Source organism: Numenius arquata, chromosome 9, assembly GCF_964106895.1.
Source record: "Numenius arquata chromosome 9, bNumArq3.hap1.1, whole genome shotgun sequence".
Classification (NCBI taxonomy): Eukaryota; Metazoa; Chordata; class Aves; order Charadriiformes; family Scolopacidae; genus Numenius; species Numenius arquata.
In genome coordinates this window covers 13332075-13360009 of record NC_133584.1, presented here as the reverse complement: position 1 = coordinate 13360009, position 27935 = coordinate 13332075, and the positions used below count along the sequence as shown (strand labels likewise).

The window sequence follows — 27935 nt, the reverse complement described above, 5'->3', positions numbered from 1 at the left end:
AAAACAGACAGTAAATAATATTTAGAAAGGAGACCCAAAAGTCATCATGTGACATTAAAGAGTTCAGTTTTCTGATAAAATCTTGAGATGCAGCACCATAATGTAACACAGACCTTCTTCTAGCCCTCTCCTTACTTATGTCACAGCATCTTAACTTCCTGAAAAATCTCTGTTTTTCTGGACTCACGTCCACCCTTCCCCAAACACATATCTTGTAAACCCACCATGAAAATCACCTTGAAACATGGCCTGACAGTTTAATAACATTTAAGGTGATGTAGATTTCAAGCACCAGGGCCCCGGTCAGAGACGGCAACAGAGAAAGCAACCAATGACAACAATGAGTCACTACTGATTAAGGTCTGGGGGGATCTTTTTAAGAATATAAGGTTATATACATGCAATATATGCATAATGCCTTTGTCTAACTCAATGGTATCGTAAACAAGTACATATGCCATAAGGGAAAGACCAATGCGAACTCACACTGCGCACAGCACCATATTCTGCTTTATGCGCACAAATCCCAGTGCAAAGGCAGATGGAGGGGCCAGTTGTGTTAAGCCCAGGTGATTATGTCACTAGGTTTGGGGTTTTGTTTTACGTTTTCTTTACCAGCAAACTGTCCATTAACTTTTCTGAGAGCAGAAAGCAAAAGGAGAGGAATTTGTGAAGTCGGTAGTCCATATGGCTGGTAGTGAGTTAATCTGCCTCTAAGCAGCAGGTAGCATGAGCCAGGCTGTCTGTTGGGGTTGTTAGTAACCTAGGGGCAGATCATGGAACAGCAGGGAAGAGGATAAACTCAGCCTACAAATACAGTCAGGAATGTGGCAGGAAATTATTTTTGAAAACATACTCTGAAGCATAATAGCAACAATCAGACAGTCAGACTGTGTGTATGAAATCTATCCGGACCCAGGGCACACAACAGGCATGCACACAAGTGTGTGATAAAACAGATTGGGCGCATATATACACGTGTGTCCATATATATATTAAAAATATACACCATTCAGTAAAAAGTACCTGCGCATCAGAGTATATCTAGACAAACATTGTTTTCCTCTACAATTCTAAGAAAAACAAGAATAATTTATTTGCTTGCACTTCATGTAAACTATCTGCCAAATAGTTTCATAAAATTATTAATTATGCCAAAGAACAGAAGGTAGAAAGCAGAACCCAAGAGGTTCAGGTAACAAGAGAAATTTTTTTAAAGTGAAAAAATAACGAGGAAACAAGCCACAGGTCATAAGAACTGCACAGGAGAAAGCCTTTGCATCCCCAGCACAGGCTGTGACTCTGGGCAGGGAGTAACATGTGACAGCCAGGAACCAGGTGGCACAGAGGGACACAACCTAAGACAACATGGAGCTGATTTGTAGGGTAGACCAAAATAAGAAGCAAATCTAATTATATTTTCTAATTTAATTTTGAAAATGTCACTCAAAAAGAATTTTGATATTTTACATTTTTTCCCCATTCAAAATAACAATAAGCCCATGGCTGATTGTCTGGGCCAGAACATTTTGTTGTAGTCATCTTTTCTAACTCATCGCTGACAAAACCCCAGATAACATTAACCCTCCAGGTATCATCACCTTTAGGATGAGAGGTGGCAAACATTGGACAAGTTAAGCAACACACCACCACACAGTTGAATAATCTGCCCTTATTTTGAGGAGAAGGAGTGAAAGTTAAATCAACTAATCTTTATGAATATGTAGATACAACAGTACCAAAGGATCATTTAGCTCTAAACACTGTCTTCTTTTGCAGCCAGTAAAAGATGGCCAGGAAAGAACACAAGAGCAGGGCGATACTTCAGCCATATAACTTCCTAGTCATGAAGAATTTACAGCTCAGGAACTTCTAGAAGCTTTGCTTTTGTATTTAGTACTAGCAATTAGTGCATTAGTAGGACTTCTATTTCAGCCTCAGCAAAGAACAGCCCTCTTTACGGACCACAACAAATTGCAAGACAGTTTAATACAGAGGGAGATAGTTGAAACTTTCCATCACAAGTGAGAGCTATTATTCCCCAAACTTAAGCACCAGAACAAATCAAACATGACAGATGTCATTTGTATTACATATTAGTGCACTAGAGGAAAGCCAGAGCCGCTAGTAATACGTGCTTTATAAAAACCTCCAGCAAGGACTGCATAGTTAACAGGAAAGGCAGAAAGCAATAAAGAAATTATTTTCATCCAATGATTCCAATCTTCTGTGCAGCCTCTTGGAAATACAGAATTTTTCTGCAAATGGCAAAATTTTGAAACCTGGGTGCAAAAGAAGGCTGCTCTTTTAGATAGAAAAAGTAGGGTCACCTTATCTACGAGGTACCTGACCCTTGAAAACAGATGCTTCTGCCTCAGGTGAGCACTGAAACACTGTTCAGGTCCACACAGAAAGTCAGTCAGCAGGGAAGATTTGGCATAAATAACATTCTTTGGAATTAATGTCTATCCCCAAAATTGTGTGATGACAGCAAAAAGGGAGAGAGAAGAGCATCCCTTGAGAATACGGATGGGGCTCTGGAAGGGCATTAGGCATAAGCCAAATCTTAAGGGGAAAACCAGGTCAACCTAAGTGTGAAATAATCTCAAAAGAGTTTCTCCCACGAGAGATCTGCAGTCAGGAATTGACTGTATTTTACTTCCAGCAAATAGGAGGAACAGAAAGTCAGTTGCTGGTGAGAAGCACTGCGTGCTACTCTCTGGATGATCTCTGTATCTGGCTACCAAGTTTCAGAGGTGCTTGTCCTAGCACAGAAAGACCCTGTTGGGCATTTTACTGCCTCTCAGCTCTCTCTCCTATCTTAAGAGGGGAAGTTCCACTTAGTAGGAAAGAATCTTATCACAGATATCCTAGTGAAATGCAAAAGGAGAAATCAGTCTTTAGTGGATGAAAGGAGCAGATGTGAGGTCTGTATCCCTTAAAACCCAGCAACTACAGAGCATTGCTGTGCCCTTCACTGCCACAGGGCTGCACACACTGCCAGCCCTGTCCCAAAGACCAGCGGCACGAGTGATGCAAGTCTCCCGAGTGAAGTATGGCAGTAGCTAATTAGCACAGCTACACACTGTCTGAGCTGAAGGTGAACAGAAATCTTTTCCCTCATGCTTAACCATCCAACTCCACCTTAGTCACATAGATAACATGCCTCCAAAAGACCACATGTTAAGTCTCATTTGAATTTTAAGCTGCATGGGGGTCTTGAAGCAAATAAACTAGTGTTGAACATTCTTTGCCTCCAAAGGGCTTTCCCTTAGTCCTCAAGCTTTTCTCCCCTTCTTCAGCCTCAGATGTCCTACATAGATCTGTGCATTCACACAACCTCTGCAGCTTGCTACCTTTAATTTGTATAAACTTTCTCCAGCTCTGCCCTAGATCTGCGGAGTGATCTCAAAGATGCCAGATCTCACAGATCACAAATACTGGCCATATTGATCTTCAATTCAATGCAAGATTTCTTGTACTTTAGCTCATGTATGAGAAAATTCCTTCCCTCCTGTTGCATTTGCTCCTCTCCCTTAACTCTCGTTAAAACACATCAAAACATTGAGATCCACTTCTTTTTGATCAGTAAGGAGGAGAAAAATGAGAAGCAGCTTTTCAGAGGGCTGGTTGCCACTCTTTGTGCCAGTCCTGGTATCACTCAGGCATGCAGAGGCAGTGTGGGGACAGAGCTTGACCTTGTAGGTAAATGATTTTGTCAGGTATCTCAGGCAAGCAGCTGGCACTGCCCAAGTTGCCCAAAGGGAGACAACGTTGAGATCCCTGACACTTCCAAACTGACTGCACAGCTCCCATCTCTGATGAGGTGAGAGTGCTTTGCGCTGCTCAGTTATTTAAAGAACAAATGGAAAACTGTCAAGTTAATGGGGAGGTTTTGTGCGTGCTAATTATAGCACACAAAACCCCATTGTCTGTGTCCAAGGCTGGGTCACACTCTGTTGTTACAAAGCTTTTGTAACTCTACTAATGCCTTTAATATAAGCTCCTATTAATTGTATATTCAACTTAATTCCTAAGCTCAGTGCCACTGGATTGCACTAGCCAGGCAGCTGACTGTAATTACAGTGTGCTTATAGTGTGCTTAACCCGCATTTATAAAGCACGTTAATTCTCATGATTCTGTTTTAATTTGGTGCAGGATTGACAGCCTTTTGATTTTGCTCCACAGATCAGACCTAGCACGAGCAGCAGCCAGGTAGATACACTGTGCTCTCCAGCCTCTCTCTTGCTCTGGAAGGAGGTGACACAGTGCTTCATCCTCCCTTGCGTAACTGTAACTACACTATCCCTCCAGCTCTTTGCAAGCTTTTTTCTTATACATACAGGCTCATTAGAATTTTTTATTGCCAAAATGGCCACCTTGTTAGAAGGCATAAACAGGAGTCCATGGCAAACAGGAGTTCTTATGATTGCCATCAGCCACTGAGGGATCTACAGCCTTCAAAACAGAGTTTCCCTACCCATGAAGTCCCACAGTTCCAGGCCACTCTGCAATATTTCAGCAATTCTAGAAACTGGATGAAGTATTTCCTCAACTGTTTTAGAACAGTTTTGGACTGTATCTAGAGAGGACTGTAGATCAAGGGAAACACCACTTCGCCTATTTGCATTTTTGCCTATACTGAAAACCTCAGTGAAGGACTGATGAAATCCAGCACGTTGCATAAATCTGGAGAGAAGCCAATACCTCATTTACTCAGTTGGCTGTCAGCCCATAAGAATTGCCGTTTTTGAATGACTTAAGAGCACTGAGGCATACAGGTCTTCCTGGTGCTACTGCCATGAGTTATAATAGGATCAGGGTGCACACTACTTACGTGCCACAGAGGACTGAGAAGTGTTGAAGCTTTAAGGATGACAATTGTGGCTTGGCTGTATCCAGCACCATCTCCTCTTCTCTGACACTCCAACGAGCAGTAGCTCCTGCCTACAACATTCTCCTGGCTAGCAAGTTATCTTTGCAGCAGGTCTTGTTTTACCTTCCCTGCCTTCTCCTGGTGGTTCAGGAAATAATAAATAGCAACTACAGAAAGCCCTGTGGGGAGACTCTAGAAAGACCAGTGATCTGGATACCATGAAAGAGGAGGAAAATAATTTCTTGGTTTTCTCTGAAGAAAATTTAAGGAAGGTATCAAATACGCAAAAGGTTGCTGAAAGGGGAAATGGAATTTGTTTTATGTCCAAGGAACATGAAGCAATAGACGTAAATTGCTACAACCATGCTTTAAGTTAAACATCAAGAAAAGTCTCCACAGGTAAGAACAGTGTTGTACTGGAACTAGTTGGCAAGGGATATTCTAACCTTCTCTTTAAGAGCTGGCAAACACTCATCAAGCATAGCTTAGGTACAGAGCAGCTCATTTTAGGGCATGCAGATAGGTCTAAATGACTTCCCAGTACAGCCATCTTTTCTATGATTTTTTTAGCCTTAATATTACCTTTTGTGTGTGTGAGTGACTATTTCCCTCTTATTATTCTTTCCTTTAGCAAAATGGTTTTAAATAGCAACATATGCTCTTATTATACAACTTAATGCCAATAGCCAATCTTTCTCTCACTCATGTTTTCCCTCTTGAAAAAGATGTAAATAAAAAACCCTCTACTTATTCATGTAACTACACTGATATTTTCAATGTTCTTTGAAATAAAATTTATGCACAAAATGATAGCTTCCAAAAAGCTTTTTTTTTTTTAAAGCAAAGGTTTCAATGAAAGCCTCATCATTTTAGAAGTTTTTAGCAAAATGGACTTAATCTTTGACTTTTTCACAAGACAAGAGTAACTTCCTAACTTGAAGTAATGATTGCAATGTTCCTTTTTTGTTCCTTTTGCCATTTCCTGCATTAAACTCCCCATTAATATATTTTGATTTCTTTACTTTTAAGTTATTATTATGTATTTTTCAGAAAACAAAGGCAACGAAAATATATGGTCGGAAAGTGTTTATCCTGTATGCTAGACCACTGCCCACACATATGAGCACATGTTTAAGCACATGCACCAGCAATAACTTCTCAACTTTACAAATTCAGAACCTGCTTAATCTCTGTTTAACGAAACCCAAACAGGGAAGCCCTCTGTCCCCAAATGCTGCTCTGCCTTTATCCCAACAGGCGGGCTCTGGGCTCCTCTGTAGATGTGATTATTGCTGTCCAATTCTTTGCCTTTCTCTCAGGGCCATTCCCTTTATGCAGGATGACTCATTAGCCTCCATCCCCGGCAGGGAGCTGACATCCAATTAACTAGCTGACAGTCCTCTAGTGGCTCCCACTCCTCCTCTAAGGCTCTGTTTACAAACACAGGCTGTTGCGCCCATAAGGGAGGGGAAGTTGAAAGTCCCCCTGCCAGGCCAGTTTGTTCAAAATCTTCAGAGCTCTTTAAACAATACCTTTGTAGGGTAAAGATCGGACATATTGCTTGCAGCAGGATGCAAGCCATCCTAATGGCTGTATTTGGCGGGAAAGGGAGCAGCAGTTGGGATCAAAATAAGAGCGTCATGACACAGATCTGGATTTCAGCTGGGAAACCAAAGGAAATTAGCAGATTGTTGAATTCTGAATGGGAATGCACCTAAAGAGTTAGTCCATAGGGATGTAAAGCTCTCTCAGACACAGAAATGGGCTTTTGAGTATAAAATTACAGGTGTAGCAACATTCATGCAACATCTGCACAAGGAGACAAGTCACTTTATTCACTGAAATAGTAAAGAAGCTTCAAGGCCCCCACATGATCGAGTAGGAACACGGTGTTACTTGCAGAGAACACAGGTTTTCACTTTGCAGGGACTTATTACAGAACGTCTCTGCCTTTGATATGTATGTGCTGGTCTCATCTGTTGGCACTAGGAGGCCTGCTTAGATTTTTTCCCTTTCGGCCAACTTCAGAGGAAATAAGGTGCTCAGAAAATTATGATCACTGATACTTCATTTCCATTTGGCACCAGCTAAACCAAACCACTGTTCCTACTCAGATACAGGTCTGCCCTAGAGCAACAACTTCAAAATAAAGTCTGAAAAGCTCCTCCTAACTTGGCAGCTGGGACATCTCCCTGGCAGCAAGTCTGAAATTGGACTTCAAATTCACACATTCCTGAGTATTTGTGGGATTTCTGGATTGTGATCTAAATCCTAATCTTCACCCCCAGAGCCCTTTCTGAGTTAGGTACAAAACCACTGTCTGATCCAGATGCTTTCAAACCTGAGCCCAGTTCCCCTGAATTTTCATGAACATGGTCTCATCTTTTGAAATAACCTACACTTGCTACAAACTAAAGCAGTGGGTGTTTTTTGCAGTGAGGAATGCTGACACTGCCTTGAGAAGGTTCCCACTGCTCTTTGCTGCTTTGCTGGGTAAAGAACAGAGTAGAGATGGATCCCGAGAGAAACACAGAAGCACCAAATCCCAGTTCTTACTGCCTCCAAAGCTGCTTTGCACCATGCAGACAAGCTAATAGTGTTATGCTGGGCTTAAGTGCTGCTTCCTTCAGATCTCTCCCTCACGCTATTAGAGTGATACAAATGAGAATTTATTGAGAATTTAAACCTAAACATTTAGTCTCAGTTCTTTGTCTAATGGATATATCACAACAGAGATGCTGACATAGAGATCTCAATAACTATTCCTATTTGGTCACAACAGCAGGCAAAGCTTCCAGTTAGAGAAGGCAAACACAAAGCAAGGCTTTGGTCAGAAATCCACTGTAAGAGCAGCTTTAATATCCTGAGAATTTATCCCTCCACTTCCTCTAGATGACTGTTAACTAAAGATTAACATCTCTGTATCCTGAGCTGTAATACCAATTAGATCAGTGCTTCCAGCCTGCAGCAGTGCAGTCACCCAGGAGAGCACAAACCACCTTCAGCAGCAGCACGAGGTCTCACAGGGGCCTTTCACATTTTGGCCCCCAACTCAGCTGCAGCATCCTCTCACAGGAGGTGATAAGAAATAGCAGAGGGACAGGTACTTAGCCCCAGAAGTCATTCCTGCTCTAAGCAGCTACCCACAGCTTAAACACAGCCTCTGCTAAGAAAAGCTATTGCTATATCTGGGTGAATTATATTCCAAACTGTTGTGTACAGATTGACTCTACCCCTCTAATTAACTGCTCTACCTCATTACATTATAGGAGCAACAATGATAATTACCGTGTGCATCATGGTATGACACCAGAGCCGAGAGCCAGCCAGCACAGCAGCGCATAACAGAACGCAAGCCATGTCACTCTGCCCCAGGCCTGGGGCTGTGCTCCAGCTGCAGCCTGGTCATAGAAAAGTTAAGGGTCCTTTTCAAATTTAGATGCTGCCCAGGATCCGACCCAGGCAAGTTATGAAAACCTCCAGGAAGGGTGATTCCACCCCCTCTCTAGCTTATCATGCTTTCAGTTTGGGTTTTTTTCTGTCCCGCATATCTAATTGGAATATGACTTGTCCCAGCTTTTGACTACTCCTCATCCTTTCACTATGCATGTCTGAGAAGAGTTGGCCTCTCTCTTCTCTATACTCCCCCATAGCAGTGGAAGGTTGCCATCAGATTCCCTTAGCCCTCTTCTCCAAGCTGAGCAAACCCAGCTCCCTCACACTCACGTGCTCCAGCTTCCTGACCAGCTTAGTGGCCTTCTTACTAGATTCTCCAGTTCGTCCTCATCTTTCTTGTGCTGTGAAGACCAAAACTAGATGCAGCACTTCAGATGCAGCTTCACTAGTGCCTAGTACAGGTCACTAACCACCTCCCTCAGCCTGCTGACTGTGGCCTTTTGCTTCATCTAGATAGTCATAAAATAACCTGTTTGCCAGCTACGCCAAATCATTCATCCCTAGAGTTCTTTCTGCTGTTATTAAAATTGTTATATTTCTACACTCAGCATTTCCAGTTAAGCAAACTGTAAGAACTCTAAAATTGTTTTAAAAGTCAGACAGCAATAAGCCCACTCTTCCTGGAGACCATGTAGACCCATGAAAAAAAAAACAATAGCCTCTGACTACACTGTTTTGAATCTTGTGGCACAGCCCAATTCAGTTGTGAAAGACCAACAGATGGACAGAGACACCTTCCTCCCCCCTTTAGCTGGTATCAATTCCCATTAAATACTCTCCTGTGTCCAGACTATGCATGCTGACCACTCAATGCAGACAGAATTGTAATCCACCCTGATGAACTTCCTAACAAGTTCTCTGTGTCTCCCTCCTTGTTCCTCTACCAGTCACACTCACTCTCTAAGTTTTCCTCTAATTAATTCCACACTAAGCACTGAAAATCTGCAGGGTCCTCTCAGACATCCCTTGTCCCTTTCTGTATGGACCCTCCGGGTCCCCAGTGGTAAGCCCACTGGTAAAAAGCTGACATCTGTGCGGCAGCTCACAGGCTGCAATTTCAGGTATAGCATGTGTTGCACCTTGAACTACCATCTCATTTCAGACCCCACCATTGAGACCAATTAAGCAGAGAGCATGCAAGGAGCCGACCGAGTGTCGTGTGCTGACTATAACCACAAGGACTTAGAGGCCACAAATCTGTTATTACCAAGCTGTTCCTGACAGCAGCATGCTGCCTCCTAACAAAAAGAATAGATTAGGATCAATCAAGTTCCCCTCTGGCTTGTCAGTAGGACTTTGGACCACACCTTCCACCCAAAACTTTCCTCTTCTCCTGCTTCTGAACACCTAGCCAGCTCCAGGCTAACAAGGTGGCTGTGAGTCAAGCATGAGCTGAACCATATGTTCATAATTAGTTAACTTCTTGCTTTGTCACTAGAGGCACTATCAATAAATCAGCAACAGCCTGTAGTGGCCTTAGGAGATGCAACGAGCCACCCCCAGCCAGCACAGAGCCCCCCCCCACATACACAGGCGACTGGCCGTATTTCATTCCAGCTGCCGCATTGTGTGGTGAATTAACTTTATCCTCAATTTAAAAAGCCAGCATGAAATCAAAAGGGACTCAAGAAAAAGAATAAAGAGAAAGAAAGAAAGGGAGAAGAGGAAGGGGTGGGAGGAGAGGGAAAAACCCTAGCAAGTCAACTCCAAAAAAAGTCTGGTGAGTGACAGCCTACAAGGATGGCCCCACTTAACCCTTTGCTGCAAGGTTGGTTGTTGGCAGCACATTAACTTTCAAAGCCATTCTGCCTCTTATTCCCCAGTGCTGTGGTGGAAGGTTTCTTGTTGCTTGCTGAAGGGGGGAGCCAGTGATATAATTGTTTTTAAACCAGTCAAACCTACTGTTAAGTAACAGCCTAGTTAGGCAGTAAAGCGGAGCAGGAGCCAGCTGTGCCAGGATGATACAGACTGGCTGGAAACACCTTCTCGAGGTGAGCGAGCTGCACATCGCACTGCGTTCAGCTGTGTACTTGAGCAAACAGTGGCGTGACTGGCTATATCTTGCAAACAACTCAATCTCTAGCAGAGTACGTGGCGGTCATCTGCGCTAGCTGCTCGGCTCCGAACCTCAGAAACATACCCATTTTGCGGTTTCTTTTGGTGTGTGGTGGGTTTGGGGTGGTTTGGGGTTTGTTTTGTTTTGTTTTTTTAATACCTGAGTGAAGAGAGCAAGTTACAATAGGTCCTGTGATGGTCCAGACCTGTCACACTAAAAAAAGCTCCTGTGTTTTCAGTTTGTCGATACCAGACTGAGATTAGATATTCTCCCTGATTTGGGAAAGCACATGGCAATATTCCCACTGCCTGGGATTAAGCCAGGCTCCCTACAAGCAATGAAGAGTGCTAGAGACTTCTAGAAAGTAACCTACAACACCCGAATCCAGAGCCTGCCTATCCTAAGGTCCTTGCACCTCCATGGACTACAGAGTTACTCAGGCAACCTGCGTATCACCCACGACTGACTGCTACTGTGATCACTCCTCCTGCCTGGAGGTTTAAGTGCAACAACGCCTGTGTTTGCTACACTCCCACTGGCAACATTTCTTTGGTTACAAATGCACTTGGAAAGGTTGTTGCTGGAGGTGGAGGAAGTGCTAGTGTCCTCCCAAGGCTGATGGAGGACACAACTGTGAAAGAATTCTTTTCCCTTCTTTCTGCTCTTTTCACATCAGTCCCTCATCTCTCCAGCCCCAGCCCTTCAGGTGTCTTCCCAGGCTGCTGTGCTTATCCCATCTGCTTTCTTGATGCCTCCCATAACTGCTCCCTCCTCTGAGAAAGTCTTCTCTTGCCCTGGGCCTTCTAGTCTCCTTTGCAGGAGAAAATGGCTGCTCTTGCTAGCAGGCTTCTCTCTTCTTCTCAGTCTACTCTCCATTGCCGACGAGTCCCTTTGCCACCTCCTCCTCTGCAATGGAGCTGCTCGCATTTGTCTGTTCATTTGTCTACTGGGTGTGTGCACACACAAATCCTTGGAAATCAAAGCATCCCTGAGGGGCAACTGAGGCTCAGGTAAACCCCAGAGAAGTCTGTATAAAAGCTGTGATGACAAATCCAGCCTGTACTTGTGAAAAGTCTTGGAAGCTGCTGCCCAATCTTGGAAATACACAACTCCACAACTACCTTTTCAGGATTTGGGAGATGATGTGGAGATGATGATGTGGAGAAAGGAATCAAAGACTTTTACAGCAAAAAATAAGAATTATTTCGTGTGATGAACTCCATTCAGGAAGGGACATCTCCATCCTGCTCAGTTTGAACAACAGCTCAGCAGGTACATCAGGGTTAACATGGACAAATGACTCTATTAATACAACAGCTGTATATGGGCAATATTAACACCACATTTGCAACGAAAGAGTAATCACTAATTGCAGACCCTAAGAAAAAGATGTTTAAATGGATGCTGAGATCCCAATACAAACCCACAAAAAGTCTATTCCTTAATTTTTTCAATGCCATTTGTAACTACACTGTTAGATGAAGCCTTTAATAGTAACTGCTAGTAGCTGCAGAAGACAGTTCTGTGAAATGCAGAAAGGCACTTTCATGAAGTTGTTTTTCAGAAACATGACTGAACAGAAGTTTCTAAATCTTTAATGATTATCAAATCATACACTTCAGAACCTCATTTTAGAAATCAAGCCTGCAGAATCTGAGTGCACAGCTTTATGCCACCTCCATGATAGGTTGCTTTTCTATAATAGAGATATTCCAGAATATTAAAGAGTTGTCTTAAGGCTCGAGTTTCTTGGACTATATTTACACCATTCTATGAATGTCACCTTAAAAGGTCTCATAGATGGAAAAAAAAAAAAAACCACCAAACACAACAATCCTTTAAAATTGGAACTTTGTTAAATCTAACAAGGAGAATCAAAAATGTAAAAAAAATATACTAAATTATTCTACAGGTTTTTTTGAAGACTCAGGGAGTATGATTTATGCTTTTTTAAGTCTTTACATGGACAATACTGATTTTAGTATCAAAAAAAAGCTTTTTTCACTTTGATTCAAAACACAGGCTGACAATAACATTGCTCTAGTGAGGGCAGATAGACAGATTTATGTCACTAGACAAAATTAACGAATTCTTTTGGATTTGTAAAATGCTGATGAAATAATATAAGGTGTGGTGAGGAATAAAGAAAAAAAAAACAAAAACAACAACAAAAAAAAAACCCACACCACACCAAAAAACTACAGACCTGGACTTATTTAGGGAAATAATCTGGTCAATAACTGTGCTCAGTGAATAAGTGGAAGATAATTGCTTGCTGCTCCCAGGATGTCCCAAAAACAAACTAGCCTTTCTCCCAGCTTTAGTATTTAGGAACACCAGAATTTTCTTACGCGGCGCCATCTGAGATGGAGAGAGAGCAGAGCCTTATGCCTCTCTATTGCTCAGTTCTCCCACTCAAAACTTAAATCCAATTATAAGAACCTGAGTGAAGGCTCCCTGATTTTCTCCGCTGAACAGTCTTCCTGATCTGCACGGGTGGGACCAGAAGGAGGGATACCAGCAAGCCCTCTAGTGTCTACCTACTACACACTTCTGTAAAACACACCAACATTCAGGAATGTACAAAACCCAAAACATTTTCAGCAATAGGCTCTCCCTCTGAATTCATGGCACCAAACCACATCTTTGAAAGAATAAAGTTTATAATCATTGTTACTCTTGAAAAAAAAAATGCCAGCAATTACAGAGGGCTGTTCCTCAGTAAGAACATCTAATGTAGTATCTTCCTCATCACACATTTGGGGTAAACAAAAAGGTAAGACTGAATTATTGAAGGGCACTTTGCAAGCCAGCAGCCAACTCAGAAATGAGTACTGTAGACCCTTTCAGTTTCCCAGTGAAGTGTTTTATTCCGCAGGGCCACAGCTCCTTTGTGTCCGAGGCACCAGGTGTGCTTGCCCAGACTCTTCCTTGCAGATTTGTATCTCCTGGGCACTGGAGATTACAGACAGGTCTAAGCCCTATCACTGAACACAAACTCCCTTGAAATTTGTGGAATCATGAAATAACATCCAACAGCTTGCACCCCTGATTAAAGTAGCTCACTTCAGATGAACCTGCTGCTTTTCAGACAGTACACCTTTCCACCTCTAAGAGGGAAGTCACTGACCATTGACCTGAGCCAATAAGGGTCCCAACGAACACATCAAGAGGCTGCTGAGCTTTAGTGCTTGCCATAGATGACTGAGCAGCCACGGGGGGTTCTGTGAACGGCAACAGGTCTCATTTCTGTCTTACTAGAAAGAGAGACAAGAAAGTTGAAACAGAACCCACGGGAGCTTCTGGGCAGCTCAATAGCTGCCATCTAAGTCTCTGTTCTTTCCAGTCATATCAGGAGACTAAGACATAAGAACCTTGAGCCAAGAGGAAAAAGTCTCCTCTCCAAAGCCTGCTCCGTTGCACTGTACTAACCTCTTCCTTCTTCCCCTGCTTCACTATTACAGTTGCAATGGAATTGTAAAATTACAGTAAGGCATCGATGAATCCTGCTCTCTCATCCAGAGGCAGTTAAAACCCAAAGATTTCTTGTTTCTTATTCACTCTGAGGCCTTTTTACACTGCTTTGGCACAGCACAACGCTGCCAAGTGGATGCAAACCTCCCCCCCCACTGCCCCTTTCACCTCCAGGATAGCATAAAGTATAACTGGACAACAAAAAATCCTGTTTGCAGTTATTCTCCACTGCACATCATTGCTGCAAGGGAACATACGCTGCCATTGAAGTGTGTAAACTTTTGCTTAAAATTAAATTTCAGCAAAAATTCAGGGGAGAAAACAGCTCTGATGTGTTTTGAATGGAATTCTTCTTTTAAAAGGCTTTGGGATTTGGAAGACATTTACTCTTTTAATCCATTATATCAAAATCATTGACAAAATCACAATGAAACATTTTGTTCCTTCCTAAAAACAAAAACTAAAGAGGGGAAAAAAAAAAATCTCTCACAGAGAATTAAAAAGCATTCAGGTTTCATTCCAACGAGCTGGGCGTCAGGACCTCAGCATTCTTCGAGAAAAGAGATTATTGTCTCCAGCCAGCTCTGGTGTAAGCCTGTAAAATCCTCTGCCAATCTTTTAGATGAATTACCAGCCAACTAATTCCTTTTCATCACCAGTTCATCGAACACTACCTGCATGGACTAGGAGCTGGAAATTTTATCTATACAGACAGAGCTGTTTTACTAGACTATCTCCCTAGTGACTTAACTGTTTTAACTCAGCCTTTGAATAGCATGCACAAAAACCCTGACATCTTTCTCAGCTCGTGACAACAACATCCTTCACCTTCTGACCCCCGACACATTTCCAGACATCCTAGGATTTTTCTTTCATTATTGATTAGAGAAGGCAATGCCATACAGCTCTGCAATGAAGAGATGCCCTCACATATATTTACTCAGATCAGAGATCTCTGCCAAACCTCCCAACTGCCAGCCAAGAATGGAAAGTGCCCAGCTCTACACCCAAGGAGAGATGGAAGGGAGCCAGACTGCCAACTCCTGAGCACCAGCCAAGAGGAAAGGCACTATTAAATAGGTGAAGCCCAGTACATAGGTATTGGCAGCACGGTACACGCTGGAGGAGCTCACAGGCCAGGTTATGAATTAGGCAGATGCACACATCAGTGGCTAATTAGACATGGGGCCTCATTCAGCTCTGCATCTGGTCCCATGAAAATTCATCCTAATTTAGATGAAATTCATAAGCTAAGCTTTTCTGGCAGGTCTCCCTGCAAAATAGTTTGACTTCAACAGAAAACACCATGGAGAAAAACATGCCTTTTCAGCACACTGGTCTTTCTCTTGTAGACACAACAATTTCCCTGAGCCATGATGGTCAACACTCATAACATAGTCAAGAGAAACTGTTTCTATCATCTGTTATTTAACCATGGAACTACCTCAGAGCATTTGTTTACACTGTAGAATCACTCTTCTGTGATGAAAAGGTTACTTAGCTGCAGCAGAACAACTCAGTTCAGTGGTAACCTCTGGATGGAGGAACATCAACACAGAAGTAGTGAGCTGCTGATGCCAGACCAAGAACAGGCTTCGGTTCCAAAACTACATGAAGATTTAGGTTAAAACTCCCATCCAATTAGCCCCCACAAATCAGGAAAAGTTTTCTGTTCACAATTAATATTACTCTTGTGGAGCCCAGGGGTCACAGCCAAGAACAAAGGGACTCACTTGGCCAGGGGCTATGTGGGTACATTTCTGATTACAGAAAAGTAAAACCTAAGCAGACACGCCACTCCTCATTGGTAGACGAGGAACGGAAACACAAAGATGCAGAGACTGACTTGGGTCTATGCAGTAAATGGGTGACGTTCTGAGGTTTCAGATCTCGTGTTTAAGTGCTGCTATAAAACTATATTACATCAGACCCAGTAGGGGAAAATATTTCTCTCCCATACAACAATTAGATTGGCATCAGTAACAGATTCCCACGTGAAATTTTCAGGAGAACCCATCAAGCTTGTCAAAAGCCAGACCTGAGATTGGTATCTCTTTAGGACCTCATTTTTTGTGATACAATTCAAATCGCTCAAAAGGAAAGGGCAAGACATAGGCAATACATAAGAACCGGGATGCATTCTGAGATAACATGCCCATAGGCACTAAACCAGTGGAATAAGCGTCCTCTTCAGACAGAAGATCAATAAACCCAGTAGAATTGATAAAAATATTCAAAAGAAAATTCCAGAATGATAAAAAGCATTATTTTATTTATTTTAATACCACAATGGTGTCAGCTCAATGACACTGTGTAGTAGTGAATTCTATAAACATACTCTGTGCTACAGAAAACCAGCACTTTTTCCATTTGTCTTTCCATTTCAGCAGATGATTCCTCAACTCCTGTATCTGGGGGTGTAATGAACTGCAATCTAGAGGGCTGGGAAAAAAAAAAAAAAAAGCAGTCACCCACACTGATGAAAGACAAAGTCTATCTACAAAAGGTGCGTTAAGAGCTTCACAGATCATCAGGACAATAGGAAAAAGATTACACAAACCCAGTATAGACTGTTGTTTATAAGCACATCAAAATGGCAAGCACACGGGATAAAAAAGTTCAAGTCCAAAAATGGCACAAGAGCCACATATCTCCATGAATAAGATTAGATTAGACATTAGAGCAACATTTTGAACAGTCAAGTAGTAAGAAGCAGTACCAGTATCACAAGGGAATGCATTGGCGGGATGGCACTGAAGCCTTATGAACCAAGAGCCTAAATAAAACAGGAGATGGGGCAAGACGACCCAAAAGTCCCTTCTAGCCCTATATCTTAATGAGTAGTTATCTGTGCTTCACCAGATCTCTTTTCAAAGCAGGAATGTTCAGTCCCTTGTGAAATAACGGTTACATCCACAGGAGAGAACCATGATTAGCTGTTAACAGAACAGGAAGGATGACAGATGAATTAAACATACTCCTTACATAGTTCACCTGCAAGGATATTCTGCACATAAAAGGGTCACTACCTATGCATAAAAACTTCAACTTTTTCAGATAAGCTAAAGCATGGCTGCAAATCTACGGAACTCCATTTTTACAAGAAAATGTGATTGTAATATGATTTTCCAGTTCAAAATTAATCATATCCAATAAAGAGTCAAAATCTTAATGTCTGCATAGGGAGATAATGAGCTCCTTGCACAGTTACTGCCCAGAGAACAAATGTGGAAGATGACTGCAAATCTGGAGGAATATAACTTCTCAGCACCTTAAGACACTTTCTAAAAGTATACAAATAATTTCAAAGTAATTAAAAATTAAGTGAATGTGATAAATATTCATTTGGATTTTCATTATTTAATTTGAGCCTACATAGTACCACACACATACAAATCCATCAGATAATATCCATTACTCAAATTAAGTTTCTCAATCACTATAAAACTTATCCTTTTCCATACTGTTGCTAAAATGCAACTTCTTCAAAAAAAACAACCCTTTTCTGAACACAGACAATTAAGCGCTAGCAATACCAAATTCCCTTTTAGGGATCTGTCAGGAATAAAACTCATCCAAGTGTGTACCAGAAAACACAGAAACACACTCACATACACCTAAACACACTACGTAGCTTCATTTCAAACCGGAAGACAGGACTGAAGCCACCACAAAAATTGTGCCCAAGCAGGACAGCCCATATCTATTGACTCACCGCTCTTGCTGTGAGAAACTGCGGATAAACCTGGAAAGGTCTATTACAACTTTTCCATCTTGAAGTCATCTTTTCAAATTTGTTTGCTCCTAAATACTTGTGAAACTCCCAAGTACTATACAGCATCACCACAAGAGAGCTGGAGCCCAACAGTACTGAAGACTCAGTTCGACTAACTGCATTTTACTGCAAATGAAGTCCACAGGTGTATTTGTTGCCAGCTAACAATGATTTCAAAACTAGGAACTGGTGTGAGAGAGTGATGGAAAAGGTAAACATTACTCTAAAATGTACCAGGAATTAAAAAAAAAATAGAGATAAGAGATTTGCCAATGCTTTTCTCTAAAACATCAGTGCGTTACACAGCAGACTGAGTAATTTTGGTCATCCATCTGAAAAACAGGTTAATGTCAGATGGAATAGTCTCTGAAATGGGTTCCTGAGTTGTTTATGTTTGGGGAAGATTGTAAAAGAACCTGCCTTATTTGACTCAAAAAGCAAAGGAAAAGACACTATGTGACAGCGTTCTGCAAAGACATCAAGGCTAAACAATACAGAGGGAGAAGAACTGTCTAAATGAAAGCAAGACGTTGGCACCAGGACAAAAGGGATTATACCTGCTATGAATACATTCAGACTGGAAACTAGAAAGTGTCTAGCCCTCAGAGCATGGTGTAGCCTCACAGTGGGAATAACGTAAGGAAAATAACCTAATTAGTTTTAAGAGGGCGATTGAAAAGTTTAAGAATGTCTCAACAGCAGGGGACTGGATTTGGGAAGTGCCTTTTAGTCCTGTGTTCAAGGAGGAAGACTTGATCAGAGAACAACCAGAACCTGTATCTGCATAAACTTCCATTCAGAAGCATTTTTGCAAATTATTTTCATCAGGTTAACTAATCACACCTTTAGTTCACAAACATCATCAGAGGTTCATGCAAGCACCAGATACTTGTGTGTACCCGACTATAAGTTGGTATGTGGATTTATTAAGCAAGCCTCTATTTTGCCACTGATACAGTAACCGTTCTGATGAGGGATAAGAAGCCCTGTAGCAGCCATATGGCAGAATAAGTGAAGAGGATTCAAGGTGGGTCTGGACACCCGTGCAGGTTTTAGCATGAAACATAAAACAGACTGCAGTAAGTCCAGTATAGAAGTTGAATTAAACTATTTGTAAACAATAATATTTTTCTTCCGTGTGCCATCTCTTCTGAGAGCCAGTTCATAGTGGTCCAAACACAATTTTAGGGTCATTTCTACATAAAAATGAGTTAAACCAGAAAAATCCAAGTTTGTCAGTTTTGTGGGTTTGTTTTTTTTTATCTGAAGGACTAGCTTCATCACTGTCATTTAAACAAGAAAAATCATTGAAATGACAGAAGGCATTATAGGTACAAAGAACACATAGGAATTAACACACCACAATATGTGTGTGTTCTCAAAACTTTGGAAAAGAGCTGCTATGACACTCAAAGTGAAATGCAGTCTCCACTGATGCAATACTGTAGTCTTGATAAACATTTCATCCCTGAATTTTATTTCCAATTAAAGAAGTGCATCATTAACTACAACAAGCAGTAAGAGCTCTGAGGGAGGCTGCCTCAGATGAACAGGAGAAGAATTAGCAGATGATTGTTACTGGGTTTTGGTTTACACTATACATTGATGTGCAATTGCTACCGTGACTTGAAGCTCTTCTATCATCACGTGACACACATGCACAATTTTGCAAAATTAGCTCTTTTACACCAACAGCACTTGTCTTTCCTTGCCAGAAAGTCGCCCAGAGTTATTCCGCCAAATGTACAAGGCTCTCTGATTTGGTGGTACCAGCTTTCACTCCCCAGCACAGAAACCACAGTACTGCGAGTTGACATGAATTCCTTGAGCTTAGAACACAAAGCACTGCCAAAACTCAAACCAAAATGATACCAGCTGTGCAGAAGCAACAATGGAGCAACCACAGGTTTTCTTCATACCTGCTTTTCACTCCAATAGTCTGCCCATACTCCTCCCACCACGTCTCTGAGACAAATAACATGCCTGAGCATACAGAGCTCTGCCAAGAGGAAGCAGAGGCAGAGACACCAGCATTGTGCCAGGCAAAGAGCCCCATCTAGGAGCAGCTGTGAGCCAGCAATGCTTCTCCCCACATCCACACAAAGTGGGAAGGAAACTTTGCCCACTCATTGTCCCTCCCTAGACGTGGTTCTAGACATTCAACTCTCTTCTCTCTATGGCTGCCCTCTTTCCCCTAAGAGATGAACTAGGAGGTGACCCGGGGGCAGCCTGGCACCCCCTGCACTGGGGATCCCTTCCCTTCGCCCGCTAGGCCTCCCCACTGCAGGCTCCTCCGCACCTGCCTCCACCCCACCCTGGGCCGGGCAGACACCTCCCCAGGATGCCTGGAGGCGTCAGCAGAGAGGCCATGTGGCCGGGAAAGAAAGTGGAGAGCTGTCCCGGTCCCCAGCAGGCAGTGGGGACGAAACTACACCCCCACCGCCATTTCCCCCCTACGGCGGGCGCGGGTTGATGACGTCGCGGGGCCGCTCACCTCCCCCAATAGCCGGGCCCGGAGCTCCCGCGCCTCCGAGGCAGCCCCAAGATGGCCGCTGTCTCGGGCAGCCCCAGGCCGAGGCCGTGGCATCCGGAGGGTCTACCGGGGCTGGGCGGGCGCCGTGGGGCCTTTTCTCCTCGTACAGGGTTTCTCCGGGCCCTGAGGGCTCCTCCAGCCTGTCCTGGAGTTGCCTGCCTCGCCACCCGGCCCTGCAGAGGCTGCCCGGCCCAGAGCCTCTCCTGCCAGGTGCCAGCAGCCTCGGGGCTGCAGCCTCTCCCGGGCCCTTCCTCGGCGTGTTACCTCGGCTGGGCTGTGTGCCCTGGGGTGAGGAAGCCACACAGCACCCAGGGAAGCACCCGGAGGCAGCCCAGTAAAGGGCAAAGGGACTAAACAGAACCAAGGAGGGGTGTGCTGGGCCTTGGTGCTCCTTGGGGGTGTTTCATAGAGCTTGTGTTTCTTGTTAGTCAAGAGATGCCACCCAGCTCCACGCAGGAGAGGGGTTGGCACCTGAAAAGTGTGGTTTATCACAGCATATATCAAATGTACTGTGCAGAGCCAGGGTTTAGGAAAGACAAAGGGTGACCCAAGGCTGGGTGCAGTGTGGGTTTGGAGGATGAGCCCTTTTTAAACTGTTTCTGTTGGAAAAAAGATAAGGTGGGAGATGGCAGTGACATAATTTGGCATAGCTGCCAGTTCACCTTGGGCAGCAAACTAGGAAAATATGCCAATAATAAAAGAATGGAAGGCAACTGACCCTCTTGGTTTGCATTGTCCCTGAGCCTTGCTAATGGGGTAACGGCACGGAGCATCCTCCAGGGGAGAAATGAAAGACTACCCCATATGCCAGCCTGGCCTGCCTCCGGCCCAGCCTCACCCTCGGCTGGCTGCAGGTTGTGTCCGCGGGCAGGTCGAGTTACCTCCTTCAACAGCCCTTGCCAAGGCAGGAGGCAGGATCCTGACTGAACAACTGCTCTGCTATTAGCTCCATTCCCACCATCCGCTACGCTGTTCAGAGACAGACCCTCAGCGAAGAGTTTTTAGTTTTGATTACTTTTTTTCCTGGGAAAAACTCAAGCTTATCCATGGATTTTAACTGGTGTGGAAATCTGATGTGAATTAGAGGTGACTGTATGCAGACACTCTCTGTCTTTCACACACCTGTGTATGGCTTTTCTAACATTTACCCTGCAAATCTTACATCGCTGTCAACAGCACTTATATCCTGGGATCTTCTGGAAGCCTGGGGCTTGACAGAAAACTAATTCCCAATATAGTGAGACATTTGCAGGAGCTTGTCATTACAGACTGTATTGTTCTGAAATCTACACTTTCTTCCTCAAAACTGTCCACAGAAGTGCCCTGAATCATATTTGCTTCTACACACCCCTGGGAAGCTGTGGAAAACCCACTCCCTCAGCCAGGCATGTTGGACAAACTTGCTTCCTCCTGCTGGATTTTACAACTGCAAACAAGGCTTGAAAACAAAACAAAATAAAACACAAAAAACCCCCACCTCACCAGCAACACCAGCAGCCCTGCTCTGAACATGTGGATGCTTCCCTGGATCACTGCTCATTTCCTAGAGTGAAACTCAGACACACCAGTTCAGTGCTGTCCTGAAGCGTGTGGAGGCTTTTTTTTCCCCTCTCTCTCCTTCTTTTCTTTTCCCTCCTTCCTTGTGTTGATTTGTGGGGCCAGAGTGACTTTGATTTCAGCAAGTTTGCTGTTTATTCACGTCACAAGTTTGACAGCTTTACACCAAATCAGATTGCTGGGTTTCAGGAGAGCTCTGAGGCGTCACTGGGAGCTCCTTTAGATTAAACTCGCCTCCCCGGTCTCCCCCCTCTCCCCCTCCTTCAGAGCCATTTAAACCTCGCTGGGGCTTTAACAGAAACGTGTTCCCAAGACCTGCATTTCATTCTGCCACTAACATGGTAAGTGCTCTTTGCATTTCTGTCGACCTGGAGGCAGAAAAGGAGAAGCTGGTGTCTTTGCCTTGGGGGCTTGCAGTAGGTTTTGTGCCCTCTTTAAGATGGGGAAGGAAGAGGGCTCTCCTTTACCTGCAGGAGCAGTCTCTGCTGCTGTGCCTTCCCATGGGTGAGCAGATTCCCTGCCAGAGTCTCCAAGCCCTGCAGAAATTCAGAGCTGCTGCAGATGGGGCTTATTTGGAGGAGGGAAAAAGGGAGAGTCCAGAGACAACCCCAGGCTTTGCAACTGTGCGGTCTGGGACTCCTGCAGAACTGCAGGGGCAGGAGAGAGTGCGAGCAGCCTGGAGGTGACTCTGCTGGCGTTGTGCAGCTTTAGAGCTGAATCAAACCCCTAAGGTGGGAGGAACGGACTGGCCAAGGACAGCCTGGGTCCTCCCTTCACCTTAAACCCACTCAGGACCCTAGTATTTCCCAAGGAAACACATCCACCTTCCTGGCATACCTCTGCTCGGAGCCCCTCTGCCGCGCGGGGCTGCGGCGGGGGCTGCACTGCCCAGCGGAGGTAGCCGGGCGGTGCGGTGCCACCGGGCGGGTTTGTGTGCGTGGCAGCGGATACCCGGGTCAAGGCTGGGAGCTCCCCCGGGGGCAGGCGGAGGGGTGGCCGGGGCTCCCGGGGAGGTACCTGAGCACATCCCGGCCGGGACGGGGGCGGGAGGGGAGCGCTTCCCAGGGGAGCCGGGAGCAGCCCGCAGCGCTGGGATGCGGCGGGGATAGGGGAGGGCTGTGACCGCCACCCCTCGGGTCCCGCCGCAGCCCGGGAGGGGAGGGACACACCATCCTCCGAGCGCCCCATCGCCACGGCCGCTTCCCTCCGCAGAGCACCGGCCGGCCGTGCCCGGAGCCGGACTTCGCCTGCCCCTGGTCCGCCCCCGCCGGGGTTTCCAAGGAGACTTGGGCTGCCGTCTGCGCCGCGGAGCCGCCGCCGCACGGCCAGGACCCGCGGGAGCCTCGGCCGCCCGGTAAGTGCGCTCCCACCGCCGCCACCGTCGGGAGCGGGAAGACAGGGGACGGGAACGACCCGGCCGCAGTCCCCCGCCGGGCTGGGTGAGGAATCGGGAGCGGGCTAACCCCTCGGGTTTGCTCCTCCCCAGGCCAGTTCTGCAGCCCGCAGCTCGGTGGGCAGGACGCGGCGTGGCAAGGAGACCAGCTGTCCTCCCAGCTCTACAGAAACAAGCAGGTAAAGGCACTGTGCATCCCCCCAGTGACCTCAGTATCTTTCCCTGACGTTCCCGAACTTTGTATCACGTATCACACCTTCTGGGTTGTTTTTTGGCACGTCTCCCTCTCACTGGCTGGGATGGGGGAAGCGGTAGCAAATTGCTTTGTATGGGTGGTTTTTCTTCCTTGCTTGAAGTATTTGTCTCCCCTGTGTTGTCCCATGAAGCTGGAACAACTGTTACAGGGTTCCTTATTCATCTCTCCCTCTTACAGCATGTTGCACTAGCTGCCTTCATGCTAGAGAAGACCAGGGGCATGACCAGGGATTCCCCCAGGTTCTGATGAGGCAGAGCCTCATGCTGTTTACTGAAGATATATCGTGTGTGCCCTCCTGAGTCCACCAGGATTAACTTAATGAGAAATGAGTCCACCAGAATTATCTGCTTACATGGAGGATCAACCATTTTGACCAACAAGCATTTCCTTGTTACTTGATTTTATCTCTTCATTCCTATTTTGTAAATCCCATCAAGGGGCAGAAGAAACTCTGAACAGTACTAGATGAAGGAACTCCAGAGAGGTCACTCTGATAAAATCCTTGGAGTGATATTTTGACACAATGAAGTCAATGGAAACATTTACTAACTTCAAGGTCCCTAGAATCAAACCCTAGCTCCAGACATCGGTGTACTTCTTTCTTTGGCTCTATCTCAAACATTTAAATCACTGGTTTTCAACCTGTGGTCAGAGGATGCCAGAGGTCCTCAGCAGAAGATCCTTTGTCCTCCTAAAGGAGTCTCCATAGCTATGATCGAGGCAAACATCTTTCTGCAAATACCCATGCTTTCCATGAAAAAGTATTAGACATCTGCAAATCAAAATATACCTGCTCAAATCTTGGGATGAGGACTTAGCTCTGTATACATACTGGGACTGGCACAGTAGGGTCCAGGATTGAAGGGGTCAGTGGGTACTACTGTATCATAAAGAATGGCAGCTGCATCTTCCTTCTGCACTCTACCCGCATAAATTGCTAGTCTGCAGCTGCTCCTCCTCCCTTTTCCCACCAGACAAGTATAAATGGGAATGAGATGGGTGCAAAGGGATATTTACTGCCACTCAGGAGGAGATCTGGCAGCTGCTGTCATGCCCGTGACGGTTTCTGGCTGTTCACAGGGTTACCTGTAATTCTTTTCTGTTATTATTCCATGGTTAAAGATTTTTTTTTCAGAGTAATCTTCTCAACACTTGCTAAAGAATAAAGGAAGTCAAAAGTGAAAACTAAATACTTATGCCACTTATTTTTACAGAGACAAGAGGCTGGAGGGGTTGGGTTGAGTTCACTAAGCAAACACCCAGATCATCAAATCCAAGCAGCCTGTACCATAGGGCGATTGCTATTAAGTTACAGAGTCAACATCTATTCATCAATATCTCTATTCCACAGCTTCAAGATACTTTGCTTCAGAAGGAAGAGGAACTTGCTAGGTTACATGAAGAAAATAATAACCTCCGACAATACCTGAATTCTGCCCTGATTAAATGTTTAGAAGAAAAAGCCAAGGTATTGTGTTCAAACCTGTTGTATAGACGTGTGCAGAAGAAATGGTTTGAATAGGTACATGCCGTTAAAATATGTGGAAAGTCTAAGAGTGTAGACAACCTGCAGTGTGAGATCTATTTAACTTCACAGAGCTGCCAAATTGCTGGTCATAGGTCTAAGGTGACGGTTTCCACCAGGAATGACGTCCTATCAGATTCTGACTGTGGAGACAGTATAGTCCATAGCATGATTAAGTTTAGTTTATAAGTTATCTATAAATAAGTTAAGTTTGTAAGCAAGGTAAAATTATTCCATATAAAGCTTTTTTACAGTGAGTTCACATCTGAACATATATTTCCTGACTGTTTTGTCAATTATCCCTTTTGATAAGAATTTATTCTTATTTATCCTTTATGTTTTGGGTGCTTTCTGTTTTATGTTTTGTCATCTTCCAATGGTGCATTTTATTCATTTATATATTAGAATACTTATCTTCTATTTTTTTCATGTTTATTAATTAAAAAGCTATGTTGTTTTGTAAAGGTGAAATACAAAATTGAAGACTTCAGTTTTGATGAAACATGCTATTAAACTAAACGTGAAGGGTTTTTTAATTAAATATTTTGATTCCCTGTCTCTCTTCCAAAAGAAAGTAAAGGTGATTGTTTCTTGTCAACTTAAAGACATTTTTTACTATTGTGGACTTGCCCATGAAACAAAACTGTTAATTACTTGCTCAGCCCTGTGGGTTGGACATGAGATTAAAAGGCCTGCAAAAAATAGTGGACTTCCCTTTTACTTCCTGTTCCGAGTTGACGGTGTGGCAGGTCCCCCCTCCTATGCTAAGACCTGGCTCCTGACAGTAGATGATCTCCTTCAGTGGGCACAGCAGGGAGACATGGCCACCATTCTGTGTCACATGGAGGAGAGTCCAGTGTGAAATCGCCATGGGAGGTGGCTGAGCTGTGAATTCATGACATGGTGGGGAGCTTCCTTGTTATTCCTGCCTTTTTTTGAGCATCCCTGGATGCCTGAAGGGCCCTTGTCCTGGGATAATGGCAACTGAGGTGGATTAATGAGCTCAAAGCTGTTCAGTCGGCTGCTCTGAGGACTCCCTGGCCAGGATCACACCTGTCCCCATATGACTTACCTTCGTATCCTCCCGCTTTGTCAGGCTGCCACACTCCCCTCCATACCCCACTCACCTGCCAAATGCTGCTGGCAGCACCAGCAGAGAGGAGTGCTGTACAGCCAGGAGGGAGCTCTCATTTCACGCCGTGCTGAGTGAGAATGCGATCAAAGCACAGGCCTTATTGACATTGTCAAATTCTTCTCTTTCAGGGACTGTGTTGTTGCAGGCACTATAAAGACACAAAATAGTTAGTCACATCCGTATGTTTAAGCACATAGCGGAAGAAAAAGTATTTTTTATAAGGACAGTAGTAACAATCTTACCCATCTAAAATCTGAGATCAGAAACACGTTGCTTCCAGGTAACTAGAAATTCAGATTTTAATCTTCTCTCTTCACCTTTTTTTTTTTTTTTTAATAGAAACTCCTATCCTGCCACAGCCAAAAAACCTGTGCTATTCTCAAAAGCACCAAGAGGAGATTAAAAGAGGACCACTGTTTTTTTCCTCAAGAAACTCCTCATGCTTCCAAAGCTAGAAGGAACCTCTTTAATGAATTCACTGCCTGTGAAGAGCAAGCCAGCCCTGGTGTGGACAGCTGGGTCTTGAAGACTTTAGGATTAAAAGATGTCAACACAATTGATGAAACTTCAGCTAACTACAGTGCCCTGTCCTCAGACCTTGGAAAAAACACATACTGCCTGAGCCCTGGTGAAGCAATAGACTATGACCAGCGTGAAGGAGCAGCAGCAGCCTATAGCTGCAGCCCTGTGCCTCCAGCTAACAGCAATACCCATCCATGCAACAAGGACTCTCCCTTCTTTCCTCAGATTTCTCCAGCACCATGTGTCTCCTCATCAATGCCAAGCGTTTCCTCCCTCCCAGCCTATGGGCTGCCCTATTTGACTGGCAATTTGTCACCCAACAAAACAGAAGTGGCATTCACAACGTCTCTAAGTCCTCACCGCAACGTGAGAACGCACACCTTCCACCAAGGACAAGCCTTTGTGCGGAGGGATGATGATGGAGGATGGAGATTCACCTGGGTGCCCAAGCAGGCTGAATAATGCACCTAAGTCAAGGGTCAGCCATAGGGGATATAGGTGACAGACATTTCATCTTGTGCTTGAGACAGGCTCAGGCATCAAAAATGAGCCCTTCTGGGCTCTGTGGAATGTTATTCTGTCACCTACCCACTTCTTATTCTCTCCCAGATTTTCACAGCTGTGGCTCCAGATTGCACTTGGACAATTATCTACCCCAGGCCAGATGTACACATTGGATCGACTTCTCTTGTGCCTGTGTTGAGATACCTGCTTTCACTCGCTTCATGGTTTTTCTATTATCAGCTATTCCTTGTTAACTGGTAGTTTCCAGGCTGCAGTTCTTTCAGCTTTGATGATCACTCCCACATGCACCAAGCTGGAAAGCATTTTGGGAATACAGTTTGGAAATAGCACCTCTGTCATGGACATCCACAGATGACAAAGGAGGCACAGGTTGAAGGCTGAGGATCAGCAACATCTAAGCGATTTATATCTCTTTTGGATACACAGATTGCCTTGGATGAAGGCAACATGGGTATTTGTTAACGTGCTACCCTAGGCTGGCCTACCTGCAGTCACATGGTGCTGTCATGTTCTGCCTCAAAATAAACAGGATTTACTTCTATTGCCTGGAGACTACTTAATTACAAGTGATTCAGCAATTTCAGGGGATTTTATTCTGCTGTCATTAAGAGACTAATGTGTTTACTACACTGTGTTTTAAAGATATTTTATCTGTCAGATAAAACAAGTTTAAAGAGTTTGAGCCCTGGAACAGGAACTAGAATTGGAGGTGCTGCAATGACACTGCCATCATCAGACAAGGCCCTGGCAGAGTGTATTAGTGGCAGAATTTTTCTCATCTGTGGGTAATGTACACTCAGAGCACTTCTTTCTTCTGCAAAGGAGGCATTCCCCTTGCCTGCAGCATCCCA

At 44.3% G+C, this 27935-nt stretch overlaps 1 protein-coding gene across 1 annotated transcript; it reads left to right on the top strand.

Annotated features, from left to right (window-relative positions):
• The first annotated feature begins 22066 nt into the window (after positions 1–22066).
• GMNC (geminin coiled-coil domain containing) lies at positions 22067–27021 on the top strand. Its single transcript, XM_074153575.1, has 5 exons — positions 22067–22144; positions 22941–23082; positions 23215–23300; positions 24729–24845; positions 26377–27021. Exons 1-5 carry the CDS (start codon positions 22067–22069, stop codon positions 27019–27021), a joined length of 1068 nt encoding a protein of 355 aa, XP_074009676.1.
• Positions 27022–27935: the final 914 nt, after the last annotated feature.